The sequence below is a fragment of the Coloeus monedula genome (assembly GCF_965178545.1).
Source record: "Coloeus monedula genome assembly, chromosome: 11".
Lineage (NCBI taxonomy): Eukaryota > Metazoa > Chordata > Aves > Passeriformes > Corvidae > Coloeus > Coloeus monedula.
In genome coordinates this window covers 17,812,789-17,831,696 of record NC_138791.1, presented here as the reverse complement: position 1 = coordinate 17,831,696, position 18,908 = coordinate 17,812,789, and the positions used below count along the sequence as shown (strand labels likewise).

Sequence of the window (18,908 nt, the reverse complement as noted above, 5' to 3'; positions counted from 1 at the left end):
TTGCTTTAACTTGGAAATTCTAGTGATAAGCATTTAGCTGCACAAATCCAGTAAGAAATTAGAGGAGGAAACAGCATAACATAGTAGAATCCCACTGAGTCATTTTTGTAAATCCGGAAGCAAGTAATTTCTCTAATCTAGTAGATGTGTATCACCAGTGGGGTGTAGTCTCAGAGCTCAAAAAAACTTCCCCTGTAGTTAAAAGGAAAAAACCCTAACCAAGGGGTATCTTAATAAATACACCTGAGACTGAGGTGCCTGGGTATTGTGATGCTGGGAGCTGGATGATTCATTTAAACCAGAACCCAATCCAGCTTACTAGTGTCTTTCCTTTAGTTGTTTTGTTACTGTGTTTGCTGTTCTAAAATAGTTGGTATGTGTTTATTAGCACAAAAAAAAGTTTGTGATATGTTGTCTAAAAATCCCTGTATTTAGTTACATAGTTGGTAGTTTTTAATCTTTTCCTGCTGTTATAATTCACAAAATATCTGTAACATGACATCAGATACACAGTAGAAAGCCTTGGTGTGTCAGGGCAGTGTGTGTTGTCTGAGGAGGTTGTAGAGGATGTGCCAAGCTGTTCTTGAGCTTTCTGTTCCCTTCTGTTGTACAGAGGAAGTGAAACTTCAGCTGTATTCTGAGTATTCTTTTCTTCAATTTCCAAGTAACATCTCTGCCGGTTTCTGTATTTCATTCATCTACAAACCAGTTTCACTTTCATGACACTTCTTAGTTATACATGATGGTAAATTTGCATTTATTTGCTATTTGCATGTTGGTGGTATTTCCTGTGGTATATTCATCCTGTAAGAATTTACAGTGGGATTTACAGGGCTGATGCATTGTCTCACACCTGAAATTACCTCAGTATATCTTTTATACAGAAAAATGCCCAAGCCTCATTTCTTTCTGCCCTGACTAATTGGCAGGCATAGGGATAGTTTAACAACAACCCCTTAAATCCATGAGTGACAGCTGACTCGGTCACAAATAATTTTTGAGCACATATCTTTGAATTTTCACTGTCATTATTTAGTTTAGCGGAAGGTAGGTTGTATGAAAAGAAATTACTCAGATCTATGTTCTCGTTGTGCAGATTTTGAGTCATTGCAAGACAACAGTCAAGCTAGGACGGATGTTTTGTACGAGAAAGCCTTGTGTTGACTCTCCAGCTTTTGTTAAAGGATCATGCTGGATGCTGCTGTTCTTACCTCATGTATTTGCCTCTCGGAAATCAAACGGTGGCAAACACCCAGACACTCACTTCTGTACCTCCTTTTCCACCAGTGCTGGGAAGTGAAGTACCTGGAAGTGTTGGGAGCCGTTGGCCGTGGCCACGCACACGCTGCTGGGGCCCGCTTCGCGCCGAGCCTGTGCGGATGACAGAGTGCATTAGGCTGACAAACCCACACGTGTTGCGGGTCAGGCAGGCTGCCAAGAGCTCCGCGCTCGGCCAGCGGGGAGAGAAGCATTAGGAAACCCAGTAATCCGCACATCAGTCTCTGTGTGCTGCCTGGTCAGTGGAGACCGAGCGAGTGAGCTGTGGAGAGATTGTGGGTATTAAGTGGGATGGGTAATGAAAGGCTGTGCTGGTGCTGATGTGAGAGTCTTTAAATGGAAAATGACTTTAAATGATGGTGCCAGGGCAGTTGGAGTGATTTGCCGCTGGCGTAGGATCACAGTGTAACCGGTAGTTTTCAGTGAGACTAACCACTTCTCCAGGATGGAACACCAGAGTTATTTGGAAGAATTAAGAAGTGGGGGGAAAGGAACTCTTCACTGAATTCGCTTGCTTTCCCTCCTTGGGACTTGTACCAGACTGATGGCAATTCAGGATTTTGGTTGGGTGTGTTCATGTATGTACAAATAAACACAAGCCACGTGAGTATGTGCAAAGCTGCAAAATAGGAGTCATCAGGATGAAAACAGTGGTAGGACAATAAAATCAGCATTTTATGCTCAAGATAATCTTATCTGAGAACTTTCTTGAAAAATGAGTTTGTCTGGACAAGTAGTTATCATTGTTATCCGCAGATCAGAAGTTGGCTTGTGGAGAACTCGGAAATGTTTCTGTTGTTGTAATTAGTTATTCCTGGCTTTTTGTTGTGTAGGAGAGCACTTTCTGTTAGTTTTTTATTTACAAAGGTAGCCGTTCCATTGTCCTACATCATACTAGGCACATACAGGTAACTCACACTGGTACTCCAAGTGGGCACCAAAGTTTATTAAGTAGCTTCTTCTAAGGCTTTCTAGCTAGTGGGAGGAAGAGCTTTCAAACTGAGTATTGTAATATTGTTTCCTGGCAAATTTTGAAACCATCTGGGTCAATTCCTCATGCCCAGGAGTAATAATTCTGAAAGCAAAAGTTTCTGTGCTGTGGGGCTGTGGTGTTCCCACGGTGCCTGCACGGCAGCTATCGACAGCAGCCTGACTTTCCCCGCGGCTTTCCTGGGCAGCAGCAGCGTGTGCAGGATTGCTGGAGCCGGACACCCCCAAATGTCACTGCTACATCTGTGTTCACTTATCACATTGTGTTCAGAGAACACAATGGGGAAAAAGAGCTCCTCTGAGCACATGGTGGCCTTTTGAAAACGCATGTCTGCCTGCCCCGTCCTTCAGAGCAGCTTTCATTTCTTGGCATGTTTAGAAAAGCAAGCTGGATAATTGAGCAGTGGGGTTTTCTCTGAACCACTGGCAGTGACCTTTTCACTGCTGATGGTGCTGGGACAGAGGTGTGAGGGAGTAGGTGGGGTACCACTTACTGGTACCAGTGGGACCAGCTCCCTGTGCTGCTTGCCGGGCAGTGTCTGCTCCACCTTGGAGCAGCCCTGATGTCTGTCTCAAAGTGCACGGCTGCTGCAGGCTGGGGCTTTGTCATAAAGCTGCATTCCTGGCTGTTCAAGGGCTCTTGAAATGTTGCTTTCATATGAAAGGAAATCCTATCATTGATGTTCTTTTAATAAAAAGGAGGTTTGGCTTGCAGGTTTTGCTCATTTAGGTAAAACCTGCAGTGTCTGATGTAGCTGAATTAAAATTACTGCCTTGCTCAATTGGTTTTTTTTTTTTCTTTTTTTATGGCATCCCTAGAGATTTAGGGCCTATTAAGTCTATTCAGAATCTGTTGTAGAAATGGTAGTTTCTCATTTTGCTTCTATCTGGACTTATCCTGGTTGGTAAATGATAGAGAAGTGTTCATTTTTAAGAGTAGAGTATTCCAGCATCATGCATAGCAGAATTTTGCTCTGATAAACCAGCCCACATATTTGGAGGGCGCTTTGTGAGAGTTGCTTAGTAGAAGTTCTTTCATTGTTTTTAAGAAAAGCCATTGTGCCTCTCTATCCACTGGTTGGGTATTGAAGTGATTTGCATTTCTCAAACAGTAAATATTATGTGTATTTAAGCATTATTCTCCAAATTCTGGACTGATTATAGGGGATCAACTTGAGAATGTGACTGACATACGGGTTTTTTGTGGGGAGCTCATTTTCTCCACATCTCTCCTTTTTGTTCCTTGTTTTGCAAGTTTGGTCTCCCTCCTGCTGTGATTTTGAAGTGTGAGACTTGAGTGTCCCAAAACCTGGAGGCAGATGCTCACAGATGGGACATGTCAAGCTCGATTATACGTGACAATTTCCATTACTGGTCAGGATTTCAGTGTCTGAAACAGAAATACATATATTGGCAGCAGTGATAAGGTACTTTTAAAACATCAAGCCTGGTATTCCTAGTTTCTAGCTTTAGTGCTAAAAACTATTATTTACCTCATATTTTTGTTATTTGAATTTATAATCCAATAACCATGAGCAGCTGCTTTGGGGAATCTGCATGTTAAATTTTTATCAGACTCATTTATCCCCTCATGCTGCCAACTGCACTTTGTTACTCACCAGGAAGTTTTAAGCCAGTTTGCTTTTCTCAGGATTACACATAACTTAATAAACAGTTAAATAAGAAGTAGTATTTTAAGTAATTGTTTTTGTTGTAAATCTGTGTATTTTATTATACACATCTTGGTTGCTGCCAGCTTTATGAACTGTTTTCATATTTTTGCTAGTGAGAGCAGCTTATTTTTGTCAAGCAAGTAAAAAGGCCTTAGTTTTATCATCATTCTGGTGCTTGTAGGCAAGTAAATTTTGTGCTGAGATCAGTGATTTTCCGTAACAACTTTGTGAGTCCCTGTAAACCATGGACCATTTGGTATTTTGCAGTAAGGTATGGCCATAGATGAAAACACCAGAAGCAGCTGCATGATAAATTTTACTCTTTGGTGTACGAAGTACTGATTGGAGTTTTCAGTGATGGATTAAGCTGAAGCTCCAAGTGGATCTGTGATGGGTCAATAGCACGAGCAGGGCAGTTGCAGTAAGCTTCCAGAAATGAAGCTTGTGCAGCACTTGCAATGTAGAACTGAAATTATTGGTGACCAAGGAAATTCACATACCTAAGCAGAATGATTTTGGAATCTCAAGGCCATCCTTTCAAGTTTGGGCTTGGGATGATCTTTGCATTTACAGTTGCTTCTCATTTCAGTTGTGGTTTTTGTGTGTATTCACACAATTTTTCTGCTGCTGTAGAACTTCCCTGTAAATGCAATAAATGAATAGGAAGCAGTGCTCTTTCTGAAATGCATACCCATGGACCTAACTACTGCTGGTGGTAGAGGGCAAGAAGGGGAGTTGTAAAGTTGTTTTTGTTCAGCTGGAATTTAGGGTGATGTTGCAACTGGGCGTTGATGCCATTTTAATCTATTACATATTGTAAGTTTTGTTTTAAGCAGAAGAGATGTATTGTGCTGCATTTTCTTAATTTATGATTTTTGTTTTTTAAATGGATTATGAAAAAAATCTTCCTAGAATTTTTTTTTTTTTTTTTAGTGAAATAATGGAGCAAGGAATAATTTGAAAAATTGTACTTCTGGCTATGTACTTTTGTCTTACAGAGTCATAGAATCCTGGAATGGTTTTGGTGGGAAAGGTACCTTAAAGGTCATCTTGTTCCAACCCCCTGCCATGGGCAGGGACACCTTCCACTAGACCAGGTTGCTTAAAGCCTCATCTAGCTTGGCCTTGAACACTCCCTGGGATGGAATATTTTGTATATAGTCATGAATCAGAAGTAGTAATTTTATAGTATTTGTAAGCATAATGAAGTTGTGATCACTTGGACAGTTCTGCTTCCCCATCAAATGAGACAAAAATGGTCTTAAAACATGGTAAATTTGGTGTTTTGCCAATTCTTTACTAATTTTACACTAATTTAGAAGCGTGTTGGACTCCTTATATAAGGAAATGTTACTTTTCTAATGAAGGCAGAAAAAGCTATTTCACACATTTCCCCACTCTAGTCCTTAAAAGACGTTCCTATTGGAAGTTAATTCCAGCAGATGAACACAGAACAATCCTTACTAAGAGTACACAGCTCTTCAGCACTGTCCTGCTGGGTGTGGTGTGTGAATATATTTACTTATACACACCCAGAGCTCCTGCACTGCCCACTGACAGGAAGCTGGGCACCATGCAGGTGTGGGGGCTGCAGCTCCAGGGATGGACCTGGGACTGGCTGGGAGCTTCCAAGCAAGCCTTTTCCAGGGATTTGGACTAGTCAGAGACAGCAGTTGTGGGATGAGCCTCTGCTGGGCAGCCTCGGGGCTTTTGCTGGCACTCATTAGTTCAGATTAGATATGAAATGATCTGCTTAGATGGGTGCTACAGGTGAGCAGGCAGGTGAGGCTGCCAGCACCGACTGTGCTTCCAGGCAGGCTTTTCCTCTGAAACAGCAGCTTTTCTTCCAGAACTTCAGCATGACTTTTGTTTTGCCTCCTGCAGACACTGTAAGTTAAATTTCACGGTATTAGCGCTTAAGTAAACGTCAGGCTCTGTTCCAATAACTGATACTCAGTGTTGTTACTCATCATCACTGTTATTTCCAGTCCTCGCTCTGGTAGCAAAGAAGTCTGAAGAACAACTTCTGTTTAACTCTTGCTTTTGGCTCCCTGTTCTCCAGAGTGTACAGAAGCTGCTGTTTGCTGCTGTCTTGAAACTGCCTGGTATCAGGAACCCTCCACAGAGGCATGTCAGGATAAACCTGTGGTCCAAAACACGTGCACTACACAGTGTTAGATATCCCTTTTTGAATGATTTTATAGTGTTCTGTGATAGTCATGGACAAGGAGCAGAGCCCATGGGACTTGGTAGAGCAGACCCAGGTTTGTGGTCACTCAGGTTCAGCCCTTTTTAACCAGAAAACCTGTTCTGTGATTTGTCAATTTCCCTGTGGAAAAAGACCCCAAAACAAACCAAAAGAGATGCTTGCAAATGCTTGCAAAAATGCTTGCAAAAATGCAGTGTTGCTTCTCTGCTGAAAATTTTCCAACAAAATCCCAAATAGCCCCATTCTCTGGCTCAGGGCTTCTTTCTTGCTGGCAGCCTACCAGGTCCTAAGTCCAGCTGTGCAAGAAGCACCATATAAGATGTTTCTTAATTTGATAGGAGGTGAATGGTCCAGATTCACTTTCATGTTTGGATTTGTGGTGGTGTCAGCAAATGGTATTTGCAGTTTCCAGTTCTGTACTGTATTAGAACGGGTGTTTCGAGGAGTTCTGTGAGTACTCCACTTTGGGGTGGCAAAATTCTGGTCAAAATGCTTCCAAAAATATCTTACAGCCATGACTTTAGACTTTTGTAATGGGATTATTTGGAACAATGTATATTAACAACTGTAAAAGTATTGGAAAACCTGTAACACTGTGCTGTTGAGCAGTCATAGTGACATAGTTTATAGAGCAATGTTGGGACTCTCTTAGAACTGTTTTTGCATGTTTTTGCTAAAAAAAAAATCAGAAACGTGAGCTGTAGAATCTGTGCAGTGACAACTCTGGGAATAAACCTCTTTTATTTATACTCTTTGATTCATAAACATGCCGAAGTATTTAAAAATCAGTTATGCTGAGGCTCCTGTAGCAAGCAAGAATTGAGTATTCTTTTTACAGGCATCATTCAGAGTCTCAACTCTCCTCTGGTGGCACTGACCAGACACTTCCTAGCAACAAAGAATGCCTGTCCTCTTCCATATATGCAGGTGACAGCTTGCATTTCATTTAATAACTTTCTCATTCTTATTTGAGTCAAAAGAAAAGTGGGAAAAATAGAAGAAAAGCAGGTTTTCGTCCAAAAAGAGACCTGGCAGCTTTGTGTGAGCCCACTAAGTATTAACTACTGCAAATAATTTTGAACTCTGTAAAGTTTACAAACGTAAGTATGGGATGAGGTGTGGGGGGGAAGGATTGTTCCATCTGTGAGAAGTGACCTGAAGTCTAAAAACCTCTGGTGGACAAACAAAAAGTTGAAAACACTCTTCTGAAATGTGAACAGCTCAAGGTTTGTTGCCGTGGCCAGGAATAGTTATCAGCAAAGCTGAGGCTTCTTTATCTCTGTTGCCTTTTCGTGACTCTGAGGAGGAGGTAGAAGACAGGGTCTGGATGGTCAAGGAGGGCTGAACAGTTGAACAGTTTTTGGAGGTGGCTGTACACTTTTAAATGTACTTAGTTTATTTTGTGACAAACAGTTGCTTGCTTTATGTGAAGCTGTTACTTTCTTTCATGTTTTTTCTAAAATATTCAGACTTATACTCGGAGTCTTTCGAACATGTTGCTGTTCCCAACACCTGGGGCCCACAAGTGGGTGTTCCTTAGATGAACTTCTGTATTTTTAAACATCTGTCTTCTAAATAAAAACACAGTGCTAGCACATCCATGTTAAAGGAAAAATCTGTTCTTTAAGCAAAATATTGCTCAGTCACATATTTGCAGTTGTCCTTCTAGTCTTTTACTGTTGTTGTTTTGTGGTCCTGGATCACATGGAGAACTCAAGATAAATGTATGCAGCTTCCATACTGCTTTGCAGTTCTACTCTAAGGACGATGTGTCCATTCATCCTTTTTCTTGTTGCTAAAAAGGACCATGTGGTCATCACAAATGAGCTGGAAAATATGGAATGAGGGCTCACCCTATCATGTTTATAGCTTAATTCCTCCAAAGCTTTGGTTCTTCTGGATGTAAAATTCTTTTGAGGGGATGTTAATTTAGTTTGTGCTCATGGGTTAGTTTCTAATCCTGCTTCATGCTCAGAAGGATGCTTGTTGTATTATTGTTTTGGCACTGTTTTATAAACACTGTAAATACTCTTAGTCTATTTTTTCTTGTTTTTCTTTGAGCAAAGATATATTCATGTGTGACTGGGGTTATTAAAATAATCATGTACTTCACACTGCACAGTGCATGAAACACATTTTCTCAAAGAACCGCGGAGCCGCGCAGAGGTCGGCTGGTATCACCACGTGCATCAAAGCCAGAACAGCATGAAATTATCCAAATCCTCCCTACTTCATGTTACATGAGGCTTTTGACTCTGAAATCCCACTCGATGCCACTTTCATTCTTCTGATAACATAGTTGTAGGGAAGTCAGAGCAGTTGTAATTAGATCCACGTTCCCAGGGATTGCTGGAGTCCCTCAAGGTCTGTGTTGCTGCAGGGATAAAGCCCAGTCACTTCCCTGTTCTGTGGTGTCTGCAGGAGACAGGTGCCTTCCCTTTTCTCAAGGCAGAGGGGCCAGAGAAATCCCAAACAGATACAGCAATTAGAGTCCCATGAAAAATGAGGTGCAGCTTATCCTCTTATATCCCTCTTGAAATCAGTGTCTGAGTAACTCCCATGTTGGATGTGTGGTGATTTGTGCTCTGCACTCCAAAGCCTTGGTTGTAGGGTTACGAGTGGAGCAGCAGAATTCTTGGGTGTCTGTGCTTTGGATTTGGTTCTGAGACAGGCTTTAAAGGGAAGCTTTGAGTTACAGAAGGAAATGCAAGTAGTAAAACACAACGCGCCAGAACCTTAAAGTTACAGTTTGCTTTTAAAGTTTTAATTTATTAAAAGAGCGCAGCAATGTAAGTAGTGAGCCCTTCAGAAAAGTCCTGTGTTTATTCCACTTCCCATGAGTGAAACATCCCAGTGTCACTTCACATGGCAATCTGAGGGTACAATATTTGCATATAGTGTATATATATATATTTGTGTATTTGCATATAGTATATATTTGCAGGCACAATGTTTCTGTGAAGTCTGCTACTAAAAGGCAGTAAAGATTATTTGTGTGTATCATTTACTGGAATTGATGGTGAAGAGACCCAGGTGCCACAGCCATTCTTAGAGCAGACAAATATATTTCAGCTTTTTCATGCAGCAGCATGTCCTTGCTGCAGAGGTCATGAGTTCTGCAAATATCTGCTCCTGGGGGGTACACTACAGTTCAATTAATGTGAAACAATTTATTTGTCTGTACATAACTTTGAGAGCACAGTTTAGTTTTCTTTAATTGTTCTTAGTTTTAGAGGGGGAGAAAGCAATCCTCTTCATGTTGTAAAAAGAAAAATTATGTGCATTTTTTTGTCACATCAGCGTTGGATCTTTACCCAGTCTTTACTCAGGCTGTCACCTAAATTAGGGGAAAATTGCCCAAGCAAAGCATAAGTTTACTGTCATAAAGAAGTTCAGGTAGGAGAAAACACACCTATTTCAGATACTTGCACTGAAAATTCAAGAACTAAGTCTAACGCTAAGTATTGCATCTCTTCAGATAATTTTTGGGAAGTTGATCTTTTTAGCTGTGAGTTGTGAGTAGTGTTGATACTTCCAACCTTGTAGTAGGTTACAACATAGTTGTTCCTTGAGCATGAGTGCTGGTTAGAAAGCTTGAAGAGGCTGAGTTAGAACTTGATTTTTGTCACTTAGATGTATTCTCTGTGCACCTGAACACTTTAATGTTGCAGAAAGTAAACGGATGAGAAGATTTTGGGATGAAAAATGGTTAACATTTGTTTCTGTAGCTGTTCATTCTTACAAATAAAGTTCAGAAGTAGTTGCAACTTTCTGTTCAGATAGTTCTGCTTAAGTGATAACTACTTTAATATAATAGTGGTGTATTTGGGTTGAAGCATTCTCTTTGGAGGTGGCCAAATAAATAATTTTTGGTAGGCAGGGAAACTTGGAGTAAGTTTTGGATGTTACAGCTGCTTTACTCAATTGTGGTTCCTATGGTTAGAGTTTGCTGTGGTTAAAAATGTGCTGCTCAACTTGCTTTGCTTGGCTGTTTAGTAAAGGTCTTTTAACCAGTGTGTCCTGGCTGTTGTCGCAGCGTGGGCCTTACTTGAAGGATTTTGTTACTCCTATTATTATTATTATTATTATTACTACGCAGTTACTTAAATTACCTGATTTTTACCCTTTTCCTAAGCTTGCTGCTGGCATGCATGAAACAGTCAGATTAGGAACTGGAAAGTTGTTGGGTTATTTGCATTACTTTTTTAAAAATCTGTTCTTGTAGTGATGCCATGAAGATTTTTTTGCCTTTTCTTTTATACCCCTGTTATACCTTTTTTACAACTTCTATATTCTTAGTGCTTTTTGCCTACATTCTTGGCCTTGTTTGTTCAGCCAGGAGACTCAACATCTCAGAAGCTTCGTAGCTGGGGATCAGTGTGGCCCAGACCCCAAAGTCCTCTCCAGAACACATTCTGTAAACTGAGATAGAACCATCCAGGGGAAGGTTCCTTGGGGAGGGGGGCTCACTCGAGCCTCTCATTGGGGAATCTTTGATAGATGTGCTAATTAGTAACACCTATAATGTTGTACCAGATCTTTTGGGGGTGTATATTGCAGTGGGCATTTCAGTGCACTTGACCTAGATGTGTGCACCTAAGGATCCTTAAAATAAATACCAAGGTAAAATCCCTTTTCCCCTTCTAACCGTGTTTGACCCTTGATTTTAAGACCAGGAAAAGGCATCAGTAGTGCAGCAGATCTTGAAAGATGCTCAGTGTTGACCAAAGTCTCAGCAGCTTTGTGCTCCCTTCCTCATGGCAGGAGAGACCCCATGGGCAGGGCTCGTTCTCCTTCCCACAGGTCCCTGCTTGCTTCCCACTCTCTTCCCTTCCAGTTTTGGCTTTGCCCTCACCAGCAAGCCATCCTGGTGGGTAAGAGGGAATATGTAAATATGGATTTTGGAGAAGTTGTGCTGGTTAGGTGCATGGCTGGCCAGAAACTGATAAAACTTAATAAATGCAGTGTGCTGTCACAGCCACGGATGAGAAGAGCACAGGGCAGCGTCTCCTCAGGAGTGCTTTAAGGCTGGTCCTTTTGCCATTCCAGCCTTCTCTAGGGAAATACGGTGGGACGTATCTATGTGGGTTTGGTTTTTATTTTAGTTCTCATTTTAAAATTTGTATCTTTGTTCAAGCAGTGCAACACTCCTGCAGCAGGAAGGGCAGCTGCACAGGTTAGGCACAAGGCTTGGAAATCACATCACTAGCAGCACATCAGAGTTGTGCAAAGTGGGAAAAACTCAGATTCATGAAATGGGATTTCCCATGAATGGCTCGGGTTTCTGACTTAGCTGGTTGTGTAAACAGCAAATAACTAAGTCTGGGCAGAAGTGGCAGCTTCAAGCAGTGGGGTTAATCATGTATAATCATGCAGGGAGATGGTATCTGCCCTCTCTTTGAAAATTTCTTGCCATTTTATCTTTTTTTCAGTAGGCGGGGAGCAGGTTGCTTGACACAAGTTACTGTTGTCAGCTTTTAGTGTGGTTGCATCAATCTGAAAATCTTTTCCATGTAACCAAACCATTTCTTTTTACGTGTTTATTCTCAGTCATACAGACAGAAATTGCTGGGTACTGGATTTCAAGGATACTAATATCTTCACTGTTCTGTGCAACAGGTAACTGCTTGGTCTGATCTACAAAACGTTTCAGTATCACTGTCATTTAAGGCTGAAGACCAGATCATTGTTCACTCAGATGTGTGTGCAGATTGCAGCATCAACTGAGTTAGTTTCTGTGTTGGGTAAGAAGTCCAAATGCCAGGTGTTGAGATGGGTCAGGGGCTCAGGGGCCTGATTACAACCTGTTGCATAGACTTTATAATAATCCGTGGAAGAGAAATGAGATACTTGGGCATATCTGGCTTCAGCAAGAACACCTTAGTACCATTATACAGGAAACCAGTACCAAGAGAGTCTTAGCAGCTATTTGGATTTTCCCATGACAGGGAGTAGAAATTCTCTGTGTGTTCCATTGTGTGTATCATCTCTCAGTGTAAATGTTACGTGTGAGCAATTAATGTTTTATACTTGTTTTCAACACATCAAACCACTAAGTAGGTGCTTGAAATCTCTCTAGATGTTCGTAGTAAAAGCTGGGTACAGGTACAGAGCTCTGTAGCACAAACCCCTGGGGTTCTGTGTGCCAGCTGTAGAGCTGATGGTATTTGGGTGCAGCTTTCACTGACAATCTGTTGTAGTCTGATCTACGTACAAAATTTGAGTTGTATTTATGAACAATTTAACAGCTCTGGACAAGCCTGAGTAACTGTTGTGATTAGTATTTGGTTTATTATGGATGAGTAATGGAGTTGATTACCTGTTTTTGTTCCTCTCTCACAAGCTGTGTGGATGCAGGGAGCATAGATCTTTCTAGCAAGTTGAAGGGATCAAATTGATCATGAATAGTCAGAGTATTCAGAGTATAAATTGCTTTGTGATATGCTGCGGGGGAAGTTTTCTAGCTGTCAAGAGAGGGCATTAGAGTTTGGATGAGGAATGCAGGAGAGACAGAGGTACCAATTCCTGTGGGATATCTGAGGATCAATAACCAAGGTATTGGTTACATGTGAAGCTCCTCTCTGTGTAAGCCATAACTTGCAGTGGAAGCAGCATTTGAAGGGCAGTTTGCACGTGGTTCTTGTCTGAGCACACTGGGGACTGCAGACAATGGTGTGAGGATGGTGTGTCGGAGGCTGGCACGGCCGTTCCCAGTGCAAGTGTCAATGCCCACTTGTCTCCTGTGCTCCTGCCAGCCGGCTTCGGGCCTGGCCCACGGGACAAAGTCAGCTCAGTTACCTCTCTTGTTCTTTGTTATTTGTGCAAGGTTTGCTGCTGCTGAACCAGAAGCTCATTTGAGAAATTAAATTGAGAGATATGAAGGAGGCTGATGGTTATCAGGAAACTTTTTTGTCACATTCTGTTTTGTTTCTTAAAGTGTAGCCACAGTGCATGGCTGGCAGCTTCTTGGAAGCTGCTTTTTCACTATTGTCCCCCCAAAATATTGGCCGTGATTTCATGACATAGATGAAGAAAGGGAGCATTATACTTAAGAATGTTAAATGTTAAAACCTGATGAAACAGCAGTTCAGAGTATTTCTTTCTTTTAACGTTTCTGTCTTGTTTGGTTACAGCAGTAGTACTTCACATCAAGTAAGGACATCCATTTGGTTCTTTAAGTGGAGTGTTCTTCCCTGGTTGCTGAAATAAATCTTCATACTGCTCTCAGTGTAGTTATTTTTACTCCGTTAAACTGACTATAGATCTCTCTTTTCCTTGTCATTATAGAAAACCTAGAATAAACTCTCAGTTGGTGGCACAACAAGTTGCTCAGCAATATGCAACCCCACCACCACCGAAGAAGGAGAAGAAGGAGAAAGTGGAAAAACAAGACAAAGAAAAACCTGACAAAGAGAAGGAAATTAGTCCAAGTGTTACAAAGAAGAACACTAACAAGAAGACTAAGTAAGTGTGTAGGATGCACTATTAAATGGGATGTGATTTCAGTAGCGCTGTGCATTGGTTAATTGTGCAGTTAAACCAACATCGTAATCTCCCTCTTCCCTCCAATTCTCACAGACCAAAGTCAGATATTGTGAAAGATCCTCCTAGTGAAGCAAACAGCATACAGTCTGGGAATACTACAACAAAGACCAGCGACTCAAATCACACTTCAAGGTAATTCTAGACTAAAGCTCAGCCTGTGGTATCTGAGAACTGTGTTAAAAAGCAAACACTTCTTTTTTTGATGTATGATCTCTTGAACACTGCTAGTGAGGACAGATTCAGGCTTTGGAAATATTAATTCTGTTGTCCATTCAGTTTTCATTTGTCTGCTAAAATAATAGTATTGTCAGTTGGGTAGTAATGCTGTTGGCTGTAAACGCAGTGGGGGAAAAACATTAACCAGCAATCATATCAAATTCTTATCATTGCTCGATAGCAGTAACAAAGGTTACTTTTTTACTTCCTTATCCATAATTGAGTCACTGTAATTGTCAAGATAATTTTCCAAGTATACAGGAACTAAGTATACATGAACAGATTTGCTGGGATCTTGGTATCAACAAAAAGCACAAATGGCTGGTTTGGTATTTGTCAAAGTTTGAAATGAGCGTATGGAGAGAGGTTTATTCCTAGTCTTGCCTATACTGTTCTTCCATTTAAATCAAAAATTCAGCATCACAAAACAGTTTTTATATTATTGAACTTGAGAGCTACAAGAGGTAGAACTGAACTGGGTGCTTTGCCTGTGTGGGCTGTATAAGAATTGCGTCTCTCTTTAAAATGTGCTGCAATAAGTGTTTTATAGTGAAGTCACGTGAACTGAGGCAGTATTAGCTGCAAACACACGTAAAGCACATGGGAAATATGGTTGGCACTTCAGTTGGCATTCAAGTTGGCAAGGTGTGACTGCAGAAAACTCTGTTCTTGGAAGTTTTTAAATAATAGCATGAAAATCTTTAGTGAGAGGGAATATGATTTGCACAGTAACCCACTGGAATGTAATGAGGGCAATGTGAAATCTGCTGTGCTACAAGGCTGAGCTGTTTCCAGGGACTGCTGTTAACTCTTCCTCAGCCTTCAAAGAGTGAAGTGTCCATTCCTGATTTGATTACAGAGAGGCAGCTTTATTGCAGTTACTCTTTTCTTGTCCTGTTCTTCTTCAAATTGTGCTTATTTTGAGACTTAGGATGCAGGAGACTTGAGGCACTTGACTAATGACATAATATTTAATTGAGAGATTACATAAAATAATTGTTTTTACTCATTAAAGGAGTCACTCTGTCTACTGCAAAGTCTTTTAGTCCGTGTTTCGTGGCAAGCTTTTGTCAGGCCTAATTAAGCCTTAATAGTATCAGGTCTAGCTGGATATTTTTAAAGGATACCTCATCTCCTTTACTACTTAAACTGTCTTTTTAAGTGTTTCGTTGCATGGAACTTTTCTGGCAATTCAGTGTTCTCAGGAGTGCTGTCAAGAGTCTTTTTCTGATTTTTACAGAATTACAAGTTTTTTTCATGCCCAGATTGCTTAACAGTTGTTTTGGGTTTTTTTGTAAATTGTCTTCTAGGGCTCTCTGGATTTGTAAGAAATCCTGTTTAAACTTCTTGGATACCATGCCTGTTGCTGACAAAATATCTTGGTTTATTCCATGCCTTCCTGTGTACTTTCAGATTGAATGTTTTGAAACACTTCACTTATTTGGCCATAAACCTTTTTCGCTATAAACATGAAGCATCAGGGTGTTTAATTTTGCAAAATAACATGAGTGGGCCAATCCCTTTGCCTTCTATAAGGAGCAAAAATGGTATGCATGTATTGAAGAGATTGGTGGTTTCCATCTGTGCTTAATCAGCTCTGCATACAGGGGAAACCCTGAAAACCTCCTGGAGAAATGGTCAGAAGGCTCAGTGCTGAAACTGACAATGTGAATGTTTCCGAGTGGGGCTGTGGGGAAATCCTGCACCTCAGCCCTGCTTCCCACAGCCCTTCCATGTTACTTTGTCATGGCATTTAAAGATGCATGGGCAGTTCCATTTTTTCTTTCTTTTTTTAAAACTAATTACAGCTCTGAGAGCTGCCTTTTAACAAGCAATAGCCAGAGTTCACGTCAAACCCTGTAGGAAGGTGGAGGCAGCAGGCTCTGTTCCGGTATCTGGGCCAGCATTTTGGCTCTTTCTGAGTACAAGAGGAAACAAATGACCAAGGCAAATTACAGGAAGGACTGGGTTTCCTAGAGGAACTCGGGGCTCAGGGAGGAAAATACGTCCTCGTACTACGCTTCCGGGAACGCCGGTGGCCGTGCGGGGGATCTGCCGAGACGGTACCGGAGCGCCGGCGGAAACCCCAAAACCTGCTGAGCCAGCTGGCCTTTCTTGTAAGCCACAATCGAGGTGGCATCATCTCATCTCACCCGTGGTTACGTGTGCAGCTTGGCAGCTCCTGTGAGCGTGTCTGTGCAGCGTGGGCGCATCTCCCTGCCCCGGCAATCCAGAGCACGGCTCCGGGCTTGGAAAGGCTGATCCTGGAGCAAAGGGGCTGCTGCAAGTAGGAGTTTTATGGAGTGTTAGCCTAGTACAGCAGTGTTTTGGTTTTTGTTTGTATTTTCTGTCTATTAAAAATGCTTTTCCTGTGGTACTTGTTAAAATTGCAGCAGCCTCCTAGATTAGATAAGAAAATACTATTTTTGGTGCGGTAACTTCATTTTTGGTGAGGAAGTTTGCAGAAATACAATTGTTCTATTTTGAAAGCTGTACATCTGTCCTCAATGCGTTTTTCTGTTCTGCCTGGTTCTGGAATACCACTTGGATAACTGCTGCTTAAGGACTTTCTCCTTGTTAACTTACCACTGCAAGCCATTGAGTATTCATGGGGGATAGAAAATGAGCTTAATTCCGTCCTTTTCTGTTTTACTGCGCTAGCCTTGTGTGCTGCAAGTGAGGAGGAGAAAAGGCAGAGTGGTTTAAAAGCTGGAGCTTGATCCCAAAGTAAACTAACCTTCCCTCCATCCCTCTCAATAAGGCAGCTCTCAGCAAGCTACTTTTCACTGATGTATAAAGACTCTCCTTTTTAATTTCCCTATTGGGAATATTCTGCTGCTTAAGCCTGACCCTTAATTAGGAGCAAAAGCTGTAAATTACAGCAGTCGCTGCAGCTGACTTGGAATTTGCTGGTAGCTGGAGGAGTGTCCAAGGCTTGTTGAAGCAGAGCTTTGGACCAGCCTGTGAAATGTGCTTGAATGTCAGCTTCCTAGAGCTTCGACCCTTATTAGCTACATTACTAATTGAATGATAGCACAGCATGCAAATTACCAAGATAATCCTGAGTAATAAATACCAGTGGGTTCTTTTCGGGTGGTTTGTATTTTTTTTTCCCCCCTTTTCTTTCTCCCCTAACCAAAAGCTCTGGCTGCAAAAAATACCGTTGTACATTCTGGATTTTATTTACAATAGCCTCGATTCCAGAGGGAGCATTTTGAGCTATTTTATCCATAGGCTGATTGGGCATCTGATTTGTATAAGCTCAAAGCAGCTGAAAGAGAAGCCAAGTTGTCCCAGTGCCTGTGTTGTTTGCAGCTGCAGAGTTCCAACATGGGAATGAAAGAGCCGTGGCCGAATGCTTTCATGTGGTTTTGTATTGCAGAGTCACAGCCTTGTCTCATAACATCAGGGCACATGATGAGATGGTGAATTTAGATAAGAGAACTCTTTCATCTGCCCCTTGGGGAGGAGATCCTTCCCTCTGTCTGGCTTCTCTCTGCTTGGCTCTGCTGTGGTGTCCTCCTTTCTGGCAGGGTTGGATTAGGGAGAAGCCTGCAAGAGACTCCCTGTGCAGAGCTCTATGAGACAGGTTGTTCTCTGGGGCTGAGTGTGCTCTGCAGCCCTCAGAGGCACAGGGAGCCTGGCTGGTACGGGGAGCAGGTCACACCTTCATCCTCTGCTCTGCAGCACTCACTGCCTGCCTGGGTTCTCCTCCCAGCCACTGCCATCTGTGCAAGCGAGGGGTGCAAGTCACACCGAGTTTGTTTTCAAATGCTTTTCCTATTAAACTGTCCCTTTTTATTTATTTTCATCCTTTTAATAAATGTCTTCTCATTCATTTTAGACCCAGACTGAAAAATGTGGACAGAAGTACCGCACAGCAGCTGGCAGTCACAGTGGGAAATGTCACAGTAATTATCACAGACTTTAAAGAAAAGACTCGCTCTTCATCCACGTCGTCTTCTACAGTGACCTCCAGTGCAGGATCAGAACAACAGAATCAGAGCAGCTCGGGCTCTGAGAGCACAGACAAGGGCTCGTCCCGTTCCTCCACGCCCAAGGGGGACATGTCGGCAGTCAACGACGAATCTTTCTGAAAAATTGCACATGGAGTTGTGGAAACTATGAATCAGGGTATGAAATTCAAACACTCCACCTGCCCACGCTGTTCAAATCCTGGAGAGCCTCTTCTGTGCTTGAACACACTTTCTTGGACATCGACCTCTTACTGATGCAACCAGGATGATTTCTGCTTGCCGTGGGCACCTGGCCACCAAGGAATTTCTCACCCTAGCGATTACTCTTGACACTTTTATGTATTCCATTGTTTTATATGATTTTCCTAACAATCATTTATAATTGGATGTGCTCCTGAATCTACTTTTTTATAATATCTGCTGTGCACAATTTTCCATGAACATGACAACTTTTTGTTTTGGGGTAGGGAGCGGGTGGGGTGGGAAGGGGGCTTTATTTATTGCATTCACAAACTCCATCCTCTTTCAACATATCCTTTTTAAGTTCAGTTCTTCTTCCAGTTATACTGTGTACTATCAGTTTTGATATAAATTATATATAAATATATATATAAATAAATATATATAAAGGGTTATTTGAAACCAATACATGGAAACGCTGGTGCTTGAAACACTGTGAAGTGATAAAACAAATTAATTGAACAGTTCAAGATCTGGGACAGTCCCCTTCTGTGAAAGTACTGAAACTGAAATGGAACTGGTCTTAGGTGAAAAGTGTTCCTGAAGGTTTGAACCTGGATGGGACCTGTTCTCTCTATTGTTCCTTCCCCGTTTCTTCCCTAAGCAATGGCTAAGGTGCACTGGACACGGTTTTGATTGTTACAGCTTGGGCTCTGAGATGAGAGAGGATTGCTCCAGGTAGCTGGTGTTTCTCGTGGGGTGGCTCAGGTTGGTGATGTGCAGCTCCATGCCCAGCTGGAGCGGACACATTCCCAACCAGACTGCTGTTGTTACACCACG

At 41.8% G+C, this 18,908-nt stretch overlaps 1 protein-coding gene across 1 annotated transcript in view; it reads left to right on the top strand.

Moving 5' to 3' along the window:
- RYBP (RING1 and YY1 binding protein) overlaps positions 1-18,277 on the top strand; it is a 39,119-nt gene extending 20,842 nt beyond the window's left edge. Inside the window, exons 3-5 of the mRNA XM_082288490.1 lie at positions 13,438-13,614; positions 13,729-13,827; positions 17,756-18,277. Coding sequence (XP_082144616.1) covers positions 13,438-13,614; positions 13,729-13,827; positions 17,756-18,008 — 529 coding nt within the window. The 3' untranslated portion in view covers positions 18,009-18,277. The remainder of the gene's footprint in view (positions 1-13,437; positions 13,615-13,728; positions 13,828-17,755) is intronic.
- Positions 18,278-18,908: the final 631 nt, after the last annotated feature.